General features: G+C 34.2%; 2 protein-coding genes across 4 annotated transcripts in view; both read left to right on the top strand.

Moving 5' to 3' along the window:
- LOC127673250 (zinc finger protein 420-like) overlaps positions 1 to 16,199 on the top strand; it is a gene marked incomplete at both ends in the record, with an annotated part of 115,798 nt that overhangs the window by 18,341 nt on the left and 81,258 nt on the right. The gene's annotated exons all lie outside the window — the stretch shown is intronic.
- LOC127672322 (vomeronasal type-2 receptor 116-like) lies at positions 869 to 13,699 on the top strand. 3 transcript variants are annotated; one of them, XM_052167415.1, is made up of 6 exons: positions 869 to 1,074; positions 7,824 to 8,106; positions 8,727 to 9,530; positions 10,568 to 10,792; positions 11,919 to 12,042; positions 12,795 to 13,699. In XM_052167415.1, exons 1-6 carry the CDS (start codon positions 869 to 871, stop codon positions 13,697 to 13,699), a joined length of 2,547 nt encoding a protein of 848 aa, XP_052023375.1. The 3 variants fall into 3 exon arrangements, with proteins under 3 accessions (XP_052023375.1, XP_052023374.1, XP_052023376.1); XM_052167414.1 differs by having other exon boundaries at positions 12,792 to 13,699; XM_052167416.1 differs by lacking the exon at positions 11,919 to 12,042 and having other exon boundaries at positions 10,568 to 10,796.

Genomic DNA, 16,199 nt, shown 5'->3' with positions numbered 1-16,199 from the left:
GAATAAAATGTATGAAATTCTTCTGAATCAGCAATCAGCAATGTTGTATCAAATGTCATTGACTGCCAGGGACTGATTATCAGCCAAGAGATCAGAATAATATCTCAGTGAATATCTGCACAGGTACTGATATTGGACAGGATAGGTGTTCAATCTTTATAATCGAGGCATTTTGAATTTTGCATAATAACATGTTCTCCAGATGACAGGAATCACAGTACGTTTGAAGATATTTTGTAAATATACCTAGCATACAATAGAATATGAACAACAGAGAAAATGTTCAACTCCTGATTCAGTGTGTCCTGTGAGACTGTGCTTCCCTACCCTAGACAGTAGAAGACACAATGCCCCATGATTCTTCTCACAGTGTGAATGATAACGAACTTTTATGACCTTCTAAACTCTTGTCTATGGAAGTTCTGTTGAAATCTATTGTGTTTTTCCATATGGCTGTTGGCAAATATTCTGGTCCAAGCTGCCCAAGAAAAGTTTGTACTTGGGAATTAGGTATACCAATGAAATCATGGCACCTGAGGATGGAGAAAATGATCTCCAAAACATGTTTTCAGAAATATGAATGACATCATGGCACCTGAGGATGGAGAGCATGATCTCCAAAACATGTTTTCAGAAATGTTTTGATAAAAAGTTTTCAGACCTCAGATGTAGAGCTTGAGGCCAGAATTTTTATCAATGCATCCAGGGAGCATGACATAGGATGAATGGAAAGGAACAGTGAATATATTTAAGTGGATTGGCAGACAGTAGTAGCCTTAAAACAGACGCTTAGTTGTAAATGTCTGTGTGATGTTTGACTGCATAAGAAACAGATTTCACAACTGCTCCATCAGAGAGCCTAGCAGACATGAAGAAGCTGTGTGGTTCCTCTATTTCAATTTTCCTCCTGAGCTTTTCTCTCATCTTGTGCTGTTTGACAGAACCCATTTGCTTTTGGAGGATAAAGAACAATGAAGATAATGATGTAGATTTGAGAAATGATCGTGGTTTCTACCTTTGGACACATGAGGGACCTATTGAAGACAATTTGTACAATAATATGATTTATTTTAGGTAAGTCATTAACTTTATTCCTGCATCAATGTCATAAATTGAAAATATTTAGCTGTGTACACAAACTGTGGGTTTCTGTCCTGTTCTAACTCTTGTAATTTTTATAATGCTGAAACTTAATTATTACACCAATCACTATTTTAATAGTTTCAAATGTATCACAGTTTAGTTTAGCTTTAATATATTAGGCTCCAGTTCTCAATGCTAGAAAATGATTATTGATTCGCTCTGTTGAGTTTTTGTTGATATCATATATTGAACGATGTCTCTTCATCTACCATGAATTCACAATTCCTACCTTTTTCAAGAGTTCAAGGTAAAGAGACTGCGTCCCTACCTATATTCAATTGCCTGCCAGTGATTCTTGTATGACCATGCATCTAAATGCCTTCATAAAATTGTTATCAAATTTGGGTCTCCAACAGCTAGGCATATATTCATTCATTGAAATATTTGTATGTGTTGGTTTACTATGTATGATAACAAGTATAACATTAAATAAATACTTGTGAATATATATGTCATATGATTTATATAATAGTCCTTAAATGAGCATCTCCTGAAATTCTGGATTTGAAGCTGAATGTGGGAAAAGACTGACAGGATTCATAGTCTGTTACCGGAATAAACTTTGGTCCAATTACACAAATACCCAGACACAAATTAGGCTTACTGTCAGGATCAGATGGTCAATTTTTCTGTTAACTAGTGAATGGATATAGCATTAGAGAAAATCTAGGAAAATAAATGTACTTCATTTTTTAGAAGAAGCTGTCCTCAATGTCTGAGATCTTAAATATGAGATGTTGCTGTTTGTGCCTGCAGATATTAAGGGAATGTGTGTTGAAACAACTCATCTTTTAGATAATCAATGTGCTTGGTATTTCTTTCTATCATGAATCAAGATTTCCTGTGTTTTTCTGTCTCTGAGGCTCATCATATCTCTTACTCTTACATTTTCATGACTTTGGGATTTAAAGGATATGTTTTCCAATTTGTAGCCCGAATGTACTCTACAGGTTGATACTGAGAGTGCTTTACATTATTATTCTTTTGTGTTAGGTGAGTATGAATTTCATTTCTTATGGATTCTTGATTTTCTGCATCTCATTGGAAAAATAGTGGAAATTTTCTTTAGTGACAGTTTTATAAGCCATAATATGGTTTAACGTTACAAGTATGCAAACTGTACCAATACACTTTTCAGGTTTAGAAATAAAAACTTTGCTCCAAAGACTCAATTACAATGCAAATTTCATCAAAAGAGCATGTTTTGTGTGTTTACTCTGGAAGAGAGGTAGTAACAAATAATAACAGATAAACTGCTAACTGTGTTGGGGCAGATGATCAAATTTCTTATGGAGAGAATATCACTGTGCTCAGACATCATTTAAAAGATTGCAAAGAATGAGGAACACTGAGGCTTTAAGAGAAATCCGATAGGATTTTAAGAAATTGAGATAGTAACAACACAGTAAAAATTAACATTAAATTAATGCATGAAAGAGTTCAAAGATTAAAAATCTGGGTATGTGATGTATTACACCATTTTGTATAGTTTGAACTGGATAAAGAATATAAATAAAATATATTTTAAAATCATTATTCTATTGTATGCATATTAATATTTGATAATATTAAAATATTGTTCTACAAACATCATGGAAATTTTATTGATAGTTTTTCTCACTGTACGTGAACTTAGAATTTTTATAACATTTACCTTCTCAATTTAATTGTTTAAAAATGTGTAACATATTCTTATTGATAAAATAATATCTTTCCTTGTAACCCAGATCACAGATTATCATTTTTAAGTATAGTGATTGTTAGGCAGTATACACAGGTATAATATGCATTTTAAAAATACTCTCACAATGCCAGGTGTTATTTCATAAGAACTTTTGAATACATATATATATACTTTTCTTTTATTGAATATTTACTTTATTTGAGTTTCAAATGGTAACTTTTCCTCTTTTCCCTCCAGAAACTCCCAATCTCATTCTTCCACCCCTGTTTTTATGAAGGTAATTTTTCTGACAACCATCCATAGCGACCTCACTGCCCTGGCTTTACACTGAAGTATCAGGCCTTCACAGAGCCAAGGGCCTCTCTTCTCATTGATGCCCTAAAATGCCATCCTCTGCTTCACATGCAATCAGAGCCATGGTTCCCTCCATGTGTACTCTTTGTTTGGTTGCTTAGTACCTGGGAGCTCTGAGAGGTCTGGTTGGTTGTTATTGTTGTTCTTCCTATGGTGTTGCAAACCCTTCAGCTCCTTCAGTCCTTTCTCTAACTCTTCCGATGGGGAACCCATGTTCAATCCAATACTTGTCTTTAAGCATTTAGCTCTGTGTTTCTCAGGCTCTGGCAGAGCCTCTCAGGAGACAGTTATATCAGGTTCCAGTCAGTAAGCACTTCTTGGCATCCACAATAGTGTCTGGGTTTGGTGACCCTATATGGAATGGATACTGAGGTTGGGCAGATTCTGAATGGCCTTTCTTTCACTCTATTATCTACACTTTACCTCTCATGAGTATTTTCTTCCCTCTTTTAGAAAGAACTGAAGATGCATCCACACTTTGGTTTACCTTCTCTTGGAGCATCATTTTGTCTGTGAATTGTATCTTGGGTATTCTGAGCTATTGGTCTAATATCCGCTTATAAGTGAGTGAATACCATGTGTGTACTTTTGTCACTGGGTTACCTCACTCAGGATGATATTTTCTAGTTCCACCCATTTCCCTGCGAATTTCATGATGTCATTGTTTTTGATACATATATAGTGCCATTCCTCTATCCATTCCTGTGTTGAGGGACATCTGGATTCTTTCCAGCTTTGGCTATTATAAATAAGGTGGCTGCTGGGCAGTCGTGGTGCATGCCTTTAATCCCACCACTTGGGAGGCAGAAGCAGGTGTATTTCTGAGTTTGAGGCCAGCCTGGTCTACAAAGTGAGTTCCAGGATAGGCAGAGCTATACAGAGACTCCCTATCTCAAAAACAAACAAACAAACAAAAAACACAATAAATAAATAAATAAGGCTGCTATAAAGTTAGTGAAGTATGTGTCCTTATTATATGTTGAAGCTTCTTTTAGGAGCATGCCCAGGAGTGGTATAGCTGTATCCTCAGGTAGTACTATGTCCAATTTTCAGAAGAACAGCCATACTGATTTCTAGAGTGGTTATACCAGCTTGCAGTTATATGGTTATACCACCAGCAATGGGGCAGTGTTCTTCTTTCTCCACCTCCTCCCCTGTATCTGCTGTCCCCTGAGTTTATGATCTTAGCCATTCAAACTGGTGTTGAATCTGATGGATGATTTGATTTCAATTTCACTAATAACTAAAGATGTTGAATTTTTTAGATGCTTCTAGGCTGTTTGATATTCCATCATTAAGAATTATTAATTTAGCTCTGTACCCAATTTTAATAGGTAATTTGATTCTCTGGAGTTTAACTTCTTGAGTTTTTTTGTAAGTATTGGATATTAACCCTCAATCTCATGTACGATTGGTAATGATTTTTTTCCAACTCTGCTGGCTGCTGTTTTGTTCTATTATTAGTGTCCTCTGCATTACAGAAGCTTTGCAGTTTTATGAAGTCCCATTTGTCTTTTCGTGATCTTAGAACATAAACCATTGATTTTATGTTCAGAAAAATTTCCCCTGTGTCTATGTTTTCAAGGGTCTTCCCCATTATCTCTTCCATTGGATTCAGTGCAACTGATGTTACCTGTAAGTTCTTGATTCACTTATACTTGGGTTTTTTACAGGGAGATAAGAGTGAATCGATTTGCATTATTATACATAATGACTGACGATTGAACAAGCACCATATCTTGAAAATGCTGTCTTTTTCCAACTGGGTGATTTTAACTTCTTTATCAAAGATCAAATGACTATAGTTGTATGTGTTCATTTCTGTGACTTCAATACCGTTCCTTTAAACAATCTACCTGTGTCTTTACCCATATCATTCAGATTTTATCAGTACTGCTCTGTAATACAATGTGAAATTACAGACGGTGATTCCCCCAGATGTTCTGTTATTGTTAAGAATTATTTTCTCTATCCTTGGTTTTTGTTATTCCAGATGAATTTGCAAATTCCCTTTCTAACACTGTGATGAATTAAGTAGGAATTTTGATGGCAATAACATCAAATCTTTACATTGCTTACAGCACGATGGCAAATTTTACTATATTAATCCTGCCAATCCATGAGTAAGGGAGACTTTCCAACTTTAAGGTGTTCTTTGATTTCTTTTTTAGAGTCTTGAAATTATTGTATCATTCACTTGCTTGGTCAGAGTCTCACTAAGGTATATATACATATATGTACATACTATATACATATTATATATGTATATGTGTATATATATATATATATATATATATATATATATATATATATATATATATATGGTATATATATATATAATTTGTGACTATTGTGAAGGATGTTGTTTCCCTAATTTTTTTATCAGCATGTTTATCATCTGGGTAGAGGAAGGCTAATGATTTGTTTGAGTAAATTTTATATCCAGACACTTCACTGAAGTTGTTTATCACCTTAAGAGTTCTCTGGTGGAATTATTGGGGTCACTTAAGTATATTATCATATAATCTACAAATAGTGATAGGCTGACTACTGCCTTCCTAACATTTATCCCTTTCACCTCCTTTGGTTGTCTAATGGCTGTAGCTAGAAATTCATGTATTATATTGAATAGAGAGGGAGAGAGTGGGCAGTTTTATTTAGTCCCTGACTTTAGTGGGGTTGTTCCAAGTTTCCATTTATTTTGATGTTGGCTACTCATTTGCTGTATATTGCTTTTACTATGTTTGGGTATGTGCCTTGAATTTCTCATCTCTCGAAGACTTTTACATGAAGGGGTATTGAATTTTGTCAAAAGTTTTTTTTCAGCATCCAATAAGATGATCAAGATTTTTTTGAGTTTGTTTATATTGTGAATCATTTTGATAGATTCCCATATTGATCCATCCCTGTATCCCTGTTATTAGGCCTACTTGTTCCTTTTGGATAATTCTTTTGAAGTGTTATTAGATTTGGTTTGAGGGAATATTATTGCATAATTTTGTATACGTATTTGTTAGGGAAATTGGTCAATAGATTTCTTACCTTGTTACATCATTTTGTAATTTAGGTATCAGTGTAATTGTGGTTTTATAAAAAGTGTTAGTGCTCCTTCTGTTTCTATTTTATGGAATTGTATGAAAAGTTTTGGTAATAGATCATCTTTGAAGGTCTGATAGAGTTCTGCAATGAAACCTTCTGGCCCTTTGCTTTTTGTGAATGGGAGGCTTCTAATCCTTTGGGAGCTGTGGGACACTTTTGGTATTTTACCTGGTACTGATTTAACTTTGGTACCTGATATATGTCTATAAAATGAATTAATTTTATCAATTTTTTCCATTTTGTTGAATATAGACATTTGTAGTAGAATCTGATTTTTTTTTTATTTTCTCAGTTTCTGTTGTTATATCTCCCTTTTTACTCCTGATTCCGTTAATTTAGATCCTGTCTTGGGGCCCTGTGGTTAGTCTGATTGTTTATGTATCTTGTTGATTTTTCTCAGAGAACCAGATCCTAGCTTCATTTTTTTATATAGTTATTTTTCATTCTACTTGGTTGATTTCATCTCTGAGCTTGATTATTTCCTGCTGTCTTCTCTTTTTGGTTACATTTGATTTTTTTTTTTTGATCCAGAGCTTTCAGATGAGTTGCTAAGCTGATAGCATATGATCTCTTTACTTTCTTTACGGAGGCACTCAGAGCTATGAGACTTTCTTTCAGCATTGTTTCCTTTGTGTTCCATAATTTGGATAGGCTGTGCCTTTATTTTCATTGAATTAAAAAAAAATCTTTAATTTCTTTATTTTTTCTCTGACCAATTCATTATTGAGAAGATAATTTGTTGTCTTCCACGTGTATGTGAGATTTTTGCTCTTTTTGTTGTTATTGAATATCAGCTTTAGTCTGAGGCAGTCCCATAGAATACATGGGATTAATTCATTGTCCTTGTATCTACTGAAGTTTGTCCAAGTATGTGGTCAATTTTTGAGAAAGTGACAATGTATTTGCTATTAGTTCAGTTTTTAACATTTTATGCTCTTTTGCTATGCTTAATTTCTAAATAATATTGTGTGTTTTGAAATAATTTACTTCTCACCATTACATAAAGTATACTCAGGAATGGATATTATTAAGTACAAATGACTGCTATTTTCAGTGTATGTAATTATAGAAATATAAATGTTAAACACTGTTTTTGAAGTATTATTTGCTTCTCAAAATACACACTGTTATTAAGATGTTTGATGTATAAAATGGTCTTTTATAACAAAATAAGTAAAATATGTTAGATATTTTCTTTGTGGTTTAAGAAAATCATTTTTTAAAATGTATCCATTGAATTACATATCTAAGATTATTTTATAATGTCTTAATCAATAGGACAGTAATCTAGTTAAAGGATGACATGGAGAAATAGAACAAACTACTTATCAAAGTACAATAATACAAAAATATACCTATCATATCATAGTGCCCTATGGCTATAAATTCTTAAATTGTATTCAGCTTTAAAGATCCCTCATTCATGAGGCTTATTTCAAGACAGTTATTTAGGAATTTAGCATGTCTCATAGTATAAACTTTACTGTAAATGCAATTTTAAGTTTCAAATATCTCCCTTAATCATCACTATGCCTTGTTTTAGAATACCAGCAAGTTGTTACGAGTTTTTTCTGGTAATGTTTTTTGCTACTGATGAGATCAACGAGAATCCTTATCTTTTGCCCAATATGTCTTTGATGTTTAGCATCAGTGTTGGTCTAATTCAAGACACATTGGGACTTCTTGATAGAGCATATGAACAACAAAACAATGGGGAGTATTTTACTAATTATATCTGTAGAAAATATATAATTTGTGCAGTACACATTATTGGGCCATCATGGAAAACATCTGCCAAACTGGCATTTCTTTCTCTGTCACCACAGGTAAGAATGTGTGACACTGAATGAATCAACAACATTAAATTCCCTTTACATGTGTCAACAAGAAAAGTTTTATGGCATGCATTTATGAGTGTGCTACTACTCTCTCTCTCTCTTTCTCTCTCTCTCTCTCTCTCTCTCTCTCTCTCTCTCTCTCTCTCACACACACACACACACACACACACACACACACACACAACCCATACATACACATTGTATATATATTACATTGTAATATACAATATATAATATATTGTATATATTATATTATATTGTATATATATATATTAATATATAATATTGTATATATATTGTATATATATAAACTGTACTTTTATATCACTATATATCACTGTATGTACATATCAATATATATGTTAAGGAGTTAAATAATCAGATTATATATGTACTGGATAAACAGGCAAGACTGTGTTCTAGGAAATTCAGACTTGTAAGAAATAGTCAAGAATGTAAAAACAATAATACAGGATATTTAGAGTATGTTCATACTATTCTTATTAGGAGTTAAGAAAGATGAGCAACATTACTTGTATATAACTCCAAACAGTCTAATAAAAATATTCCTCATGTGGATGTTTTATCCTTTCTTCTAAACACTCTAGGTTTTCTTTGGTCCATTTAATCCTAACCTAAGTGACCATGACCAGTTTCCCTATGTCTATCAGGTAGCCACCAAGGACACATATTTGTCCCATGGCATGGTCTCCTTGCTGCTTCATTTTAGATGGACTTGGATAGGACTGGTCGTCTCAGATAATGACCAGGGCATTCAGTTTCTCTCAGACTTAAGAGAAGAAATGCAAAGGCATGGGATCTGTTTAGCTTTTGTGAATGTGATCCCAGAAACCATGCAGATATACATGACAAAGTCTACGATATATGATAAACAAATTATGACATCTTCAGCAAAGGTTGTTATCATTTATGGTGAAATGAACTCCACATTAGAAGTCAGCTTTAAAATATGGGGATATTTAGGAGCTCAGAGAATCTGGATCACAACTTCGCAATGGGATGTTGTCACAAATAAAAAGGATTTCAGCCTTGATTTCTTCCATGGGACTTTCATTTTTGCACACCACAGAGGTGAGATGCCTAAATTTAGATATTTTATGCAAACTATGGACACTGACAAATACCCAGTAAACATTTCTGAGTCCATACTGGGGTGGAATTATTTTAATTGTTCAATCTCTAAGAACAGAAATAAAATGGAAGATTTTAAATTCAACAACACATTGGAATGGTCAGCACTGCAAAAATATGACATGGCCCTGAGTGAAGAAGGTTACAATTTATATAATGCTGTTTACACTTTGGCCCACACCTTTCATGAACTAATTCTTCAACAAGTAGAGTCTCAAATACCAGCAGAACATAAAGGAATATTTAGAGACTGTCATCAGGTGAAGTTTCTTACATTTCATTATGCTTAGGTGCATCAATATGATCTTTTAAATGTATCCAGAGAAACTCATGCACATTTGTTATAGATTATTCTCTCAGGGGAAAGATTTCTACAGTACAAAATTCCCTAATTTATCTTTTACATGCATGAATACCATACACAAGGAAAGCATTTAATAGGACACAATATTTTTTATGATATCAGTGAGTTTTGTTAAAACATGTCTCAACATTTCACCCAATGAGTACAAAACTTAAAATAGGACCCAACGGTTTGATAATAAAAGCTTTCAGTACTGGATTGTGGTGGTGCATGCCTGGGAGGCACTTGGGAGGCAGAGGCAGGTGGATTTCTGAGTTTGAGGCCAGCCTGGTCTACAGAGTGAGTTCCAGGACAGCCAGGGCTACACAGAGAAACCCTGTCTCGACAAAAAAAGAACAACAACAACAAAAAACAAACAAAAATAACCTGCAAAACAAACAAACAAACAAACAAAAAGCTTTAAGTGATGCCCAGACTAGAATATTATTCTAAAGAGTAATTTCTCAAGAATCACTACATGTGCTGTAACTAATAGTTACTCATTTAAATTAACAATGATTTACAAAACCACTAATGAATTAGATTGTACATTTTATTAAGTTTCTATTTATCTCATATATGTTTACTGTCTATACATGAAAGACCAACAGCCATTCTTTATTTTCACACACATTCAGCATTCCTCTTTATATACTCATTCATGGCTACATTTTAAAAATGTATTTTTGACAAGTATAAATATACAAACACACACTCACACACACCATGTTACTTGTTATATGCAATCATTTTTGTGTACATTTTACCATTGAACATTAATATAAAGTATATAAATTTTCAGTTATCAATAAGTTATATTGTATTTTGCTACACGGGATTACTTCAATGCAGCTGTCTTTTGTGAAAGTCATTAAGAAATTAGGCAAAATTATCAATTTTGCCTTCACTTTATTGATATGCATAGGTAAGCATCTAATGATGGATCTCATTTAGGTATCTTCCGTGCTGAAGACCAGGGTATTTACTAACCCTGCTGGAGAACTGGTGAACATGAACGATAGGGAAAATCAGTGTTCAGCATATGACATTTTCATCATTTGGAATTTTCCACAAGGCTTTGGATTAAAAGTAAAAATAGGAAGCTATTTACCTTGCTTTCCACAGATGCAACAACTTCATATATCTGAAGATGTGGAGTGGGCCACAGGAGGAACTTCAGTATGTATACCACAAATTTTACTTGTTTTCAAGATATCTATATTTTTAAATATGAGGTAAGGCACTGAAATAATATCTCTGTGGTTAAGACCAATTACTACACTTGCAAGAGACCATGCTCAGTTACAAGCTACAAAATATGGTAACTCTGAACTCTATATAAATCTCATCATAAGCATCAAAAGCCTATGTATTCCATGTTCAGTTGCACCCATATGTATATTCTCTACAGGAATATACTTATCATATATATAATATGTGTGTGTGTATTTATAAAATGATAATTTTGAAATTATGTGTATACCATGGAATTTAGAAATTATATAACAACATATGTATTGCCTAATTAAATATAATATGTATGAATTAACAGAAATCTTTCTCCAGATTCAAGGTTTCATTTTTTATTTATATATATTTTTATTGGTTATTTTATGTACTCACATTTCACATGTTATCCTATGGTGTTTCCTCTTCTGTGGGGGATTGCCTTATCTGGCATCAGTGGGAAGGGAGCCTCTTGTTCGTGTGCAAGTTTAATATCCCAGAATAGCGTTTTGTTAGAGTGATGAAGCAGGAGTCTCATAAATGCAAGGGAAGGGGTAGGAATAGGAATGAAGGAATAGGATATCCAAGATATTATTTTAAACTTCAAAAAATTTAGGACAATCTTATGTAAAATATTTTGCTCATATTAATCAAATGATTCTTTCTTGATTTATCATACTTTCTTCATGAATATCAGTATTCTGATTTTTTTATTTATACATCATGAGAAAAAATTGATGTCATGTAAGCATTCCTTTTGGATGTATCAGTGTAGCAAGTTAAAGTTTTAAATTGCTGCAACCTGAAAGTTATATATACAGTATTACATAATGTAGAAAATATTGTGTGACATTTGGTGTACTGCAGGGAAATACAAAATAATAATATGCCTGAAATTGGTAATAAATACTGGTAAACAGAGGAATATTTATAGCCATATCCGTTAATATCCGATATATATATATATATATATATATATATATATATATATATATGTTTAAATGAACTACACACACACAAACACACACACATGCTTTCTCTCAAACACATATTATATAATATTTATATATTGTCTCAGGTTCCCTCCTCCTTGTGTAGTTTGCCATGTACTCCTGGATTTAGGAAAATTCATCAGAAAGAAACAGCAGACTGCTGCTTTGACTGTGTTCAGTGCCCAGAAAATGAGGTTTCCAATGAAACAGGTACATGCTTGCATGCAGAAAGAAATGCTGAATTTGAATCCTTCTCTTTCCAAACTATAACTATGATATGGCATACATGGAAACTGAATTTCTAAAATCTCCATGTTTCAAAACTTAATCCGTAAAATAATGTCAACTTTTTTTGGGTCGAGCAAATAACTTGCACTATCTTCTACAAACAATGCATTTCTCTCACAATATGCTGCTTCCTGATTTTATAGTATGCAGAATACATTTAGTAGGGCATTCATGTATACCAGTTTTAAAGATAAACTGTTAGGCACAGAGGTTCAAGAACGAAAATATTCCTTCAGGCAGACAATACTTGCATGAGAAACTGTATGTTCTGCTTCCTTTATGGAGATACAGACAAATGGTACAACCCAAAAAACAAACAAAATACAAAAAATTCAATAACTATATCGGCACACTACATTTGTGTGGGGACAGTGAATACATAGTTTGAAGAATTTAAAAATCTCATATCATATTATTATTTATCATATTTTTATTCTTTTTTGTTTATTGCATACTATTTTTCTGTTCCACTCCTTATCGTGGTGTTTTGTTTCACCGCAAAATACAGGTTAATAGACAGCAATCTTATGTCATTGGTCCCTGCAGGAAGAAGGAATGGATGAGATGCTCAGTACCAAATTATTTATTGATATATCCTCTGAATAATACAAATACATAATTATTAAATAAGTAATTATGATATCGTATTAGGTTTTATTGTTTTTCACCAGCAGATATGCAACAGTGTGTGAGGTGTCCAGATGATAAGTATGCCAACTTAGAGCAAACCCACTGTCTCCAAAGAGCTGTGACATTTCTGGCTTATGAAGATCCTTTGGGAATAGCTCTAGGTTCCATGGCCCTGTCCTTCTCAGCCATCACAATTCTAGTACTAGTCACTTTCGTGAAGTACAAGGATACTCCTATTGTGAAGTCCAATAACTGCATTCTCAGCTACATCTTGCTCATCTCCCTAGTCTTCTGTTTTCTCTGCTCATTGCTCTTCATTGGACATCCCAACAAGGCCACCTGCATCCTGCAGCAGACCACATTTGGAGTATTTTTCACAGTGGCTGTTTCTACAGTTTTGGCAAAAACGATAACTGTAGTCATGGCTTTCAAGCTCACTACTCCCGGAAGAAGGATGAGAGGGATGTTGACATCAGGGGCACCTAACTTGGTCATTCCCATTTGTACCCTGATCCAACTTTTTCTCTGTGGCATCTGGTTGGTAACATCTCCTCCCTTTATTGACAGAGATATACAATCTGAACATGGAAAGATTGTCATTATTTGCAACAAAGGCTCAGTCATTGCCTTCCATGTTGTCCTGGGATACTTGGGTTCCTTGGCTCTGGGGAGCTTCTCTTTGGCTTTCCTGGCTAGGAACCTTCCTGACAGATTCAATGAAGCCAAGTTCTTAACTTTCAGCATGCTGGTGTTCTGCAGTGTCTGGATCACCTTCCTCCCTGTCTACCATAGCACCAGGGGGAAGATTATGGTGGTTGTGGAGGTCTTCTCCATCTTGGCGTCTAGTGCAGTGTTGCTAGGGTGTATCTTTGTCCCAAAATGTTATGTTATTTTAGTTAGACCAGATTCAAATTTTGTACCGAAGTGCAAAGACAAATTGCTACATTGAAACTTTAATAGTAGGGAAATGTTAGATGATAGTCAACATATTTTTTCTTTGTCTTCATAAATGTAATACTTGATCACACACACAGAGAGAGACTATTGTATGGAGGGCTAGCCTTATCCAGCATGTCTTTCCATAAGGTCCTCATGTATGTAGACTGAGATAGCTCTTCTTCATGTTTTTTCAAGTCCTACTGATTATTTATTTCTGTAAACAGAAATGTTGCCTGTAGCCAAGGCTTCCTCTTTTTATGTAATTGAGAATTGCTTTAAGCAGCCCATCATTTCTCTGTTGCTCAGTGCTGGAAAGTGTGTCCTGCAACTCTTCCAGATGTTTTATTGACTGTGAAAAAGCAATAATAAAACACCAAGTGGGTTTCTTCCAACCTCTCTGGCTTTTCTTGGGGCTTAAAATGAAGAGGTGACTGTGCAAGAATTAATTTCTAATACCAGCTGTGAAGCAGGGTTAGTCACAGTACAAAAAGGGTTGCAAAAATGGGAAAAGCTTCCCTGCTTTGACTGAAATTGGTATTAGCAAGGAGTTGAGAGGAAATCAATTTTAGCTGATCAATAAATGTCCTGACTGGACATTTCTTTGATCCACACATTAGGAAATCAAGAATCTGGATAAAAATAAAAGCAACACCAAAAAAATGAACTTATGTTAAACCAAATTACTATAGTTACACTAGTACAAACAAAATAGGAAATCCGGTTATCATGATGGGGCCCTATCTAAAAGAAGTATTATTTTCTAGATTTAAATTTTGCAGTCTGAGAGAAAAATTACAAGCAAAATTTATGTGCCCTAATACAAGATCGTAGACTCTGGACAAATTGTCATGAAGCCTTATATACTTTACAGTGATACTGGGAATATAGTTACATCATTTCTTTTCTGCCTTTCATGATTACTTAATAAAGATGCCTAAAGCCTAATGCTGGGGAGAAGAAAGGTAGGTGGTGCTTCAGTTCCCATGCTTGGAGTCTGTGGTTGAGAATATGAAGGAAAGAGAAGAGGAAGAAGTATGGACCATGGGGTAGGTGGATTGGCCAGGAGGACTGGCCTGGGTGTATGAGCAGCCTAGGTAGAACATGGCAAGTCATATCTCACTGTTATTAACAGGAACTATACAACATAGTCTGTCCAACTGTAGAGCTTTAAGTCTTATTATAAATACCGAGTCTTTTGTGTCTTTTCTTTTCACCGTTATGACTCAAGTGTAGTAAAAATAAAGAAGGTGCGGCTTTGCCGGAGTAGCTGTGTCAGTGTGGGTGTGGGTTAAGACCCTCCCCCTAGCTGCCTGGAAGTCAGTCCTCCATCATGAGCATTCAGATGAAGATGTATAACTCTCACCTCCTCTTGCTCCATGCTTGCGTGGAGGCCGCCAAGCTCCAGCATTGAATATAATGGACTGACCTCTGACCTGTGAGCCGCCCTGATTAAATGCTGTCCTGATAGGAGTTGCCTCGGTCACGGCGTCTGTGAACAACAGTGAAACACAACTAAGATACATGTCATTCTTTTTCTTTGAGAAAATGCTTTTATTAATAACAAAAATGTTTTTACTAATAAAATAAACATGATGGCCCTCTGAATGTGAATAAACATTTTTTAAAAATTATTTTTATTTTATGTGCATTGATGTTCTGCCTGCATGTGTATGTGAGGGAATCAAAATTGTCAGAAATGACTAGTAATTTCAAATATGTACATATATGAATTACTATATGTATATATAAATATATATATATATATATATATATATACATATATGTACACATATCATATATGCATATGTCACACATATATCATGACATATATAATATTATTACACATATATACATATATAATATATATTGCCTATAATTCATTATATATAATATATTCTATATTATATTTATGTAAGCATTTATATTATTATATACATGATATATAATATATAATATATAAGTATTTATAATATGATATACATTATATATAATAATATATAATTATGTATGCATATATAATAATTATATGTAGTATATATATATATATATATATATATATATATATATATATATAGAGAGAGAGAGAGAGAGAGAGAGAGAGAGAGAGAGAGTTTGTTTATTTTGTTTTCATTTTTTAATACATAGTATAGCCCTGGAACTTATTCTATACACCAGGCTGACATAATACTTAGGAGACACAATCGCTTCCGATCTCCAAGTGTGCGTGTCAATAGCATGCGCCTCCCCTCCCTTGCTTATTTATAAGTTTTTAGCAAAAACAAACACAATGAGATGGAAACCACCCCACGGAAGTCAGGCAGGGCGACCCCACAGAAGGAAAGGAGCCAGGGAACACAAGCGTGAGCGGACTTTCTGTGCACACACTCTGGATTCCCATGAACACACTACACTACACAACTTTCACATGTGCATAGCCGACCTGCTGTGGAAGTGTGCGAGGCCCATGCTCACATGCACTGCGCGTATGTCTCTGAGACACAAGAACATCA

This window comes from Apodemus sylvaticus, chromosome 22 (genome assembly GCF_947179515.1).
Source record: "Apodemus sylvaticus chromosome 22, mApoSyl1.1, whole genome shotgun sequence".
NCBI classification, from domain to species: Eukaryota; Metazoa; Chordata; class Mammalia; order Rodentia; family Muridae; genus Apodemus; species Apodemus sylvaticus.
The sequence above is the reverse complement of the archived record's forward strand: the minus strand, read 5'-3'. Positions and strand labels throughout refer to the sequence as shown.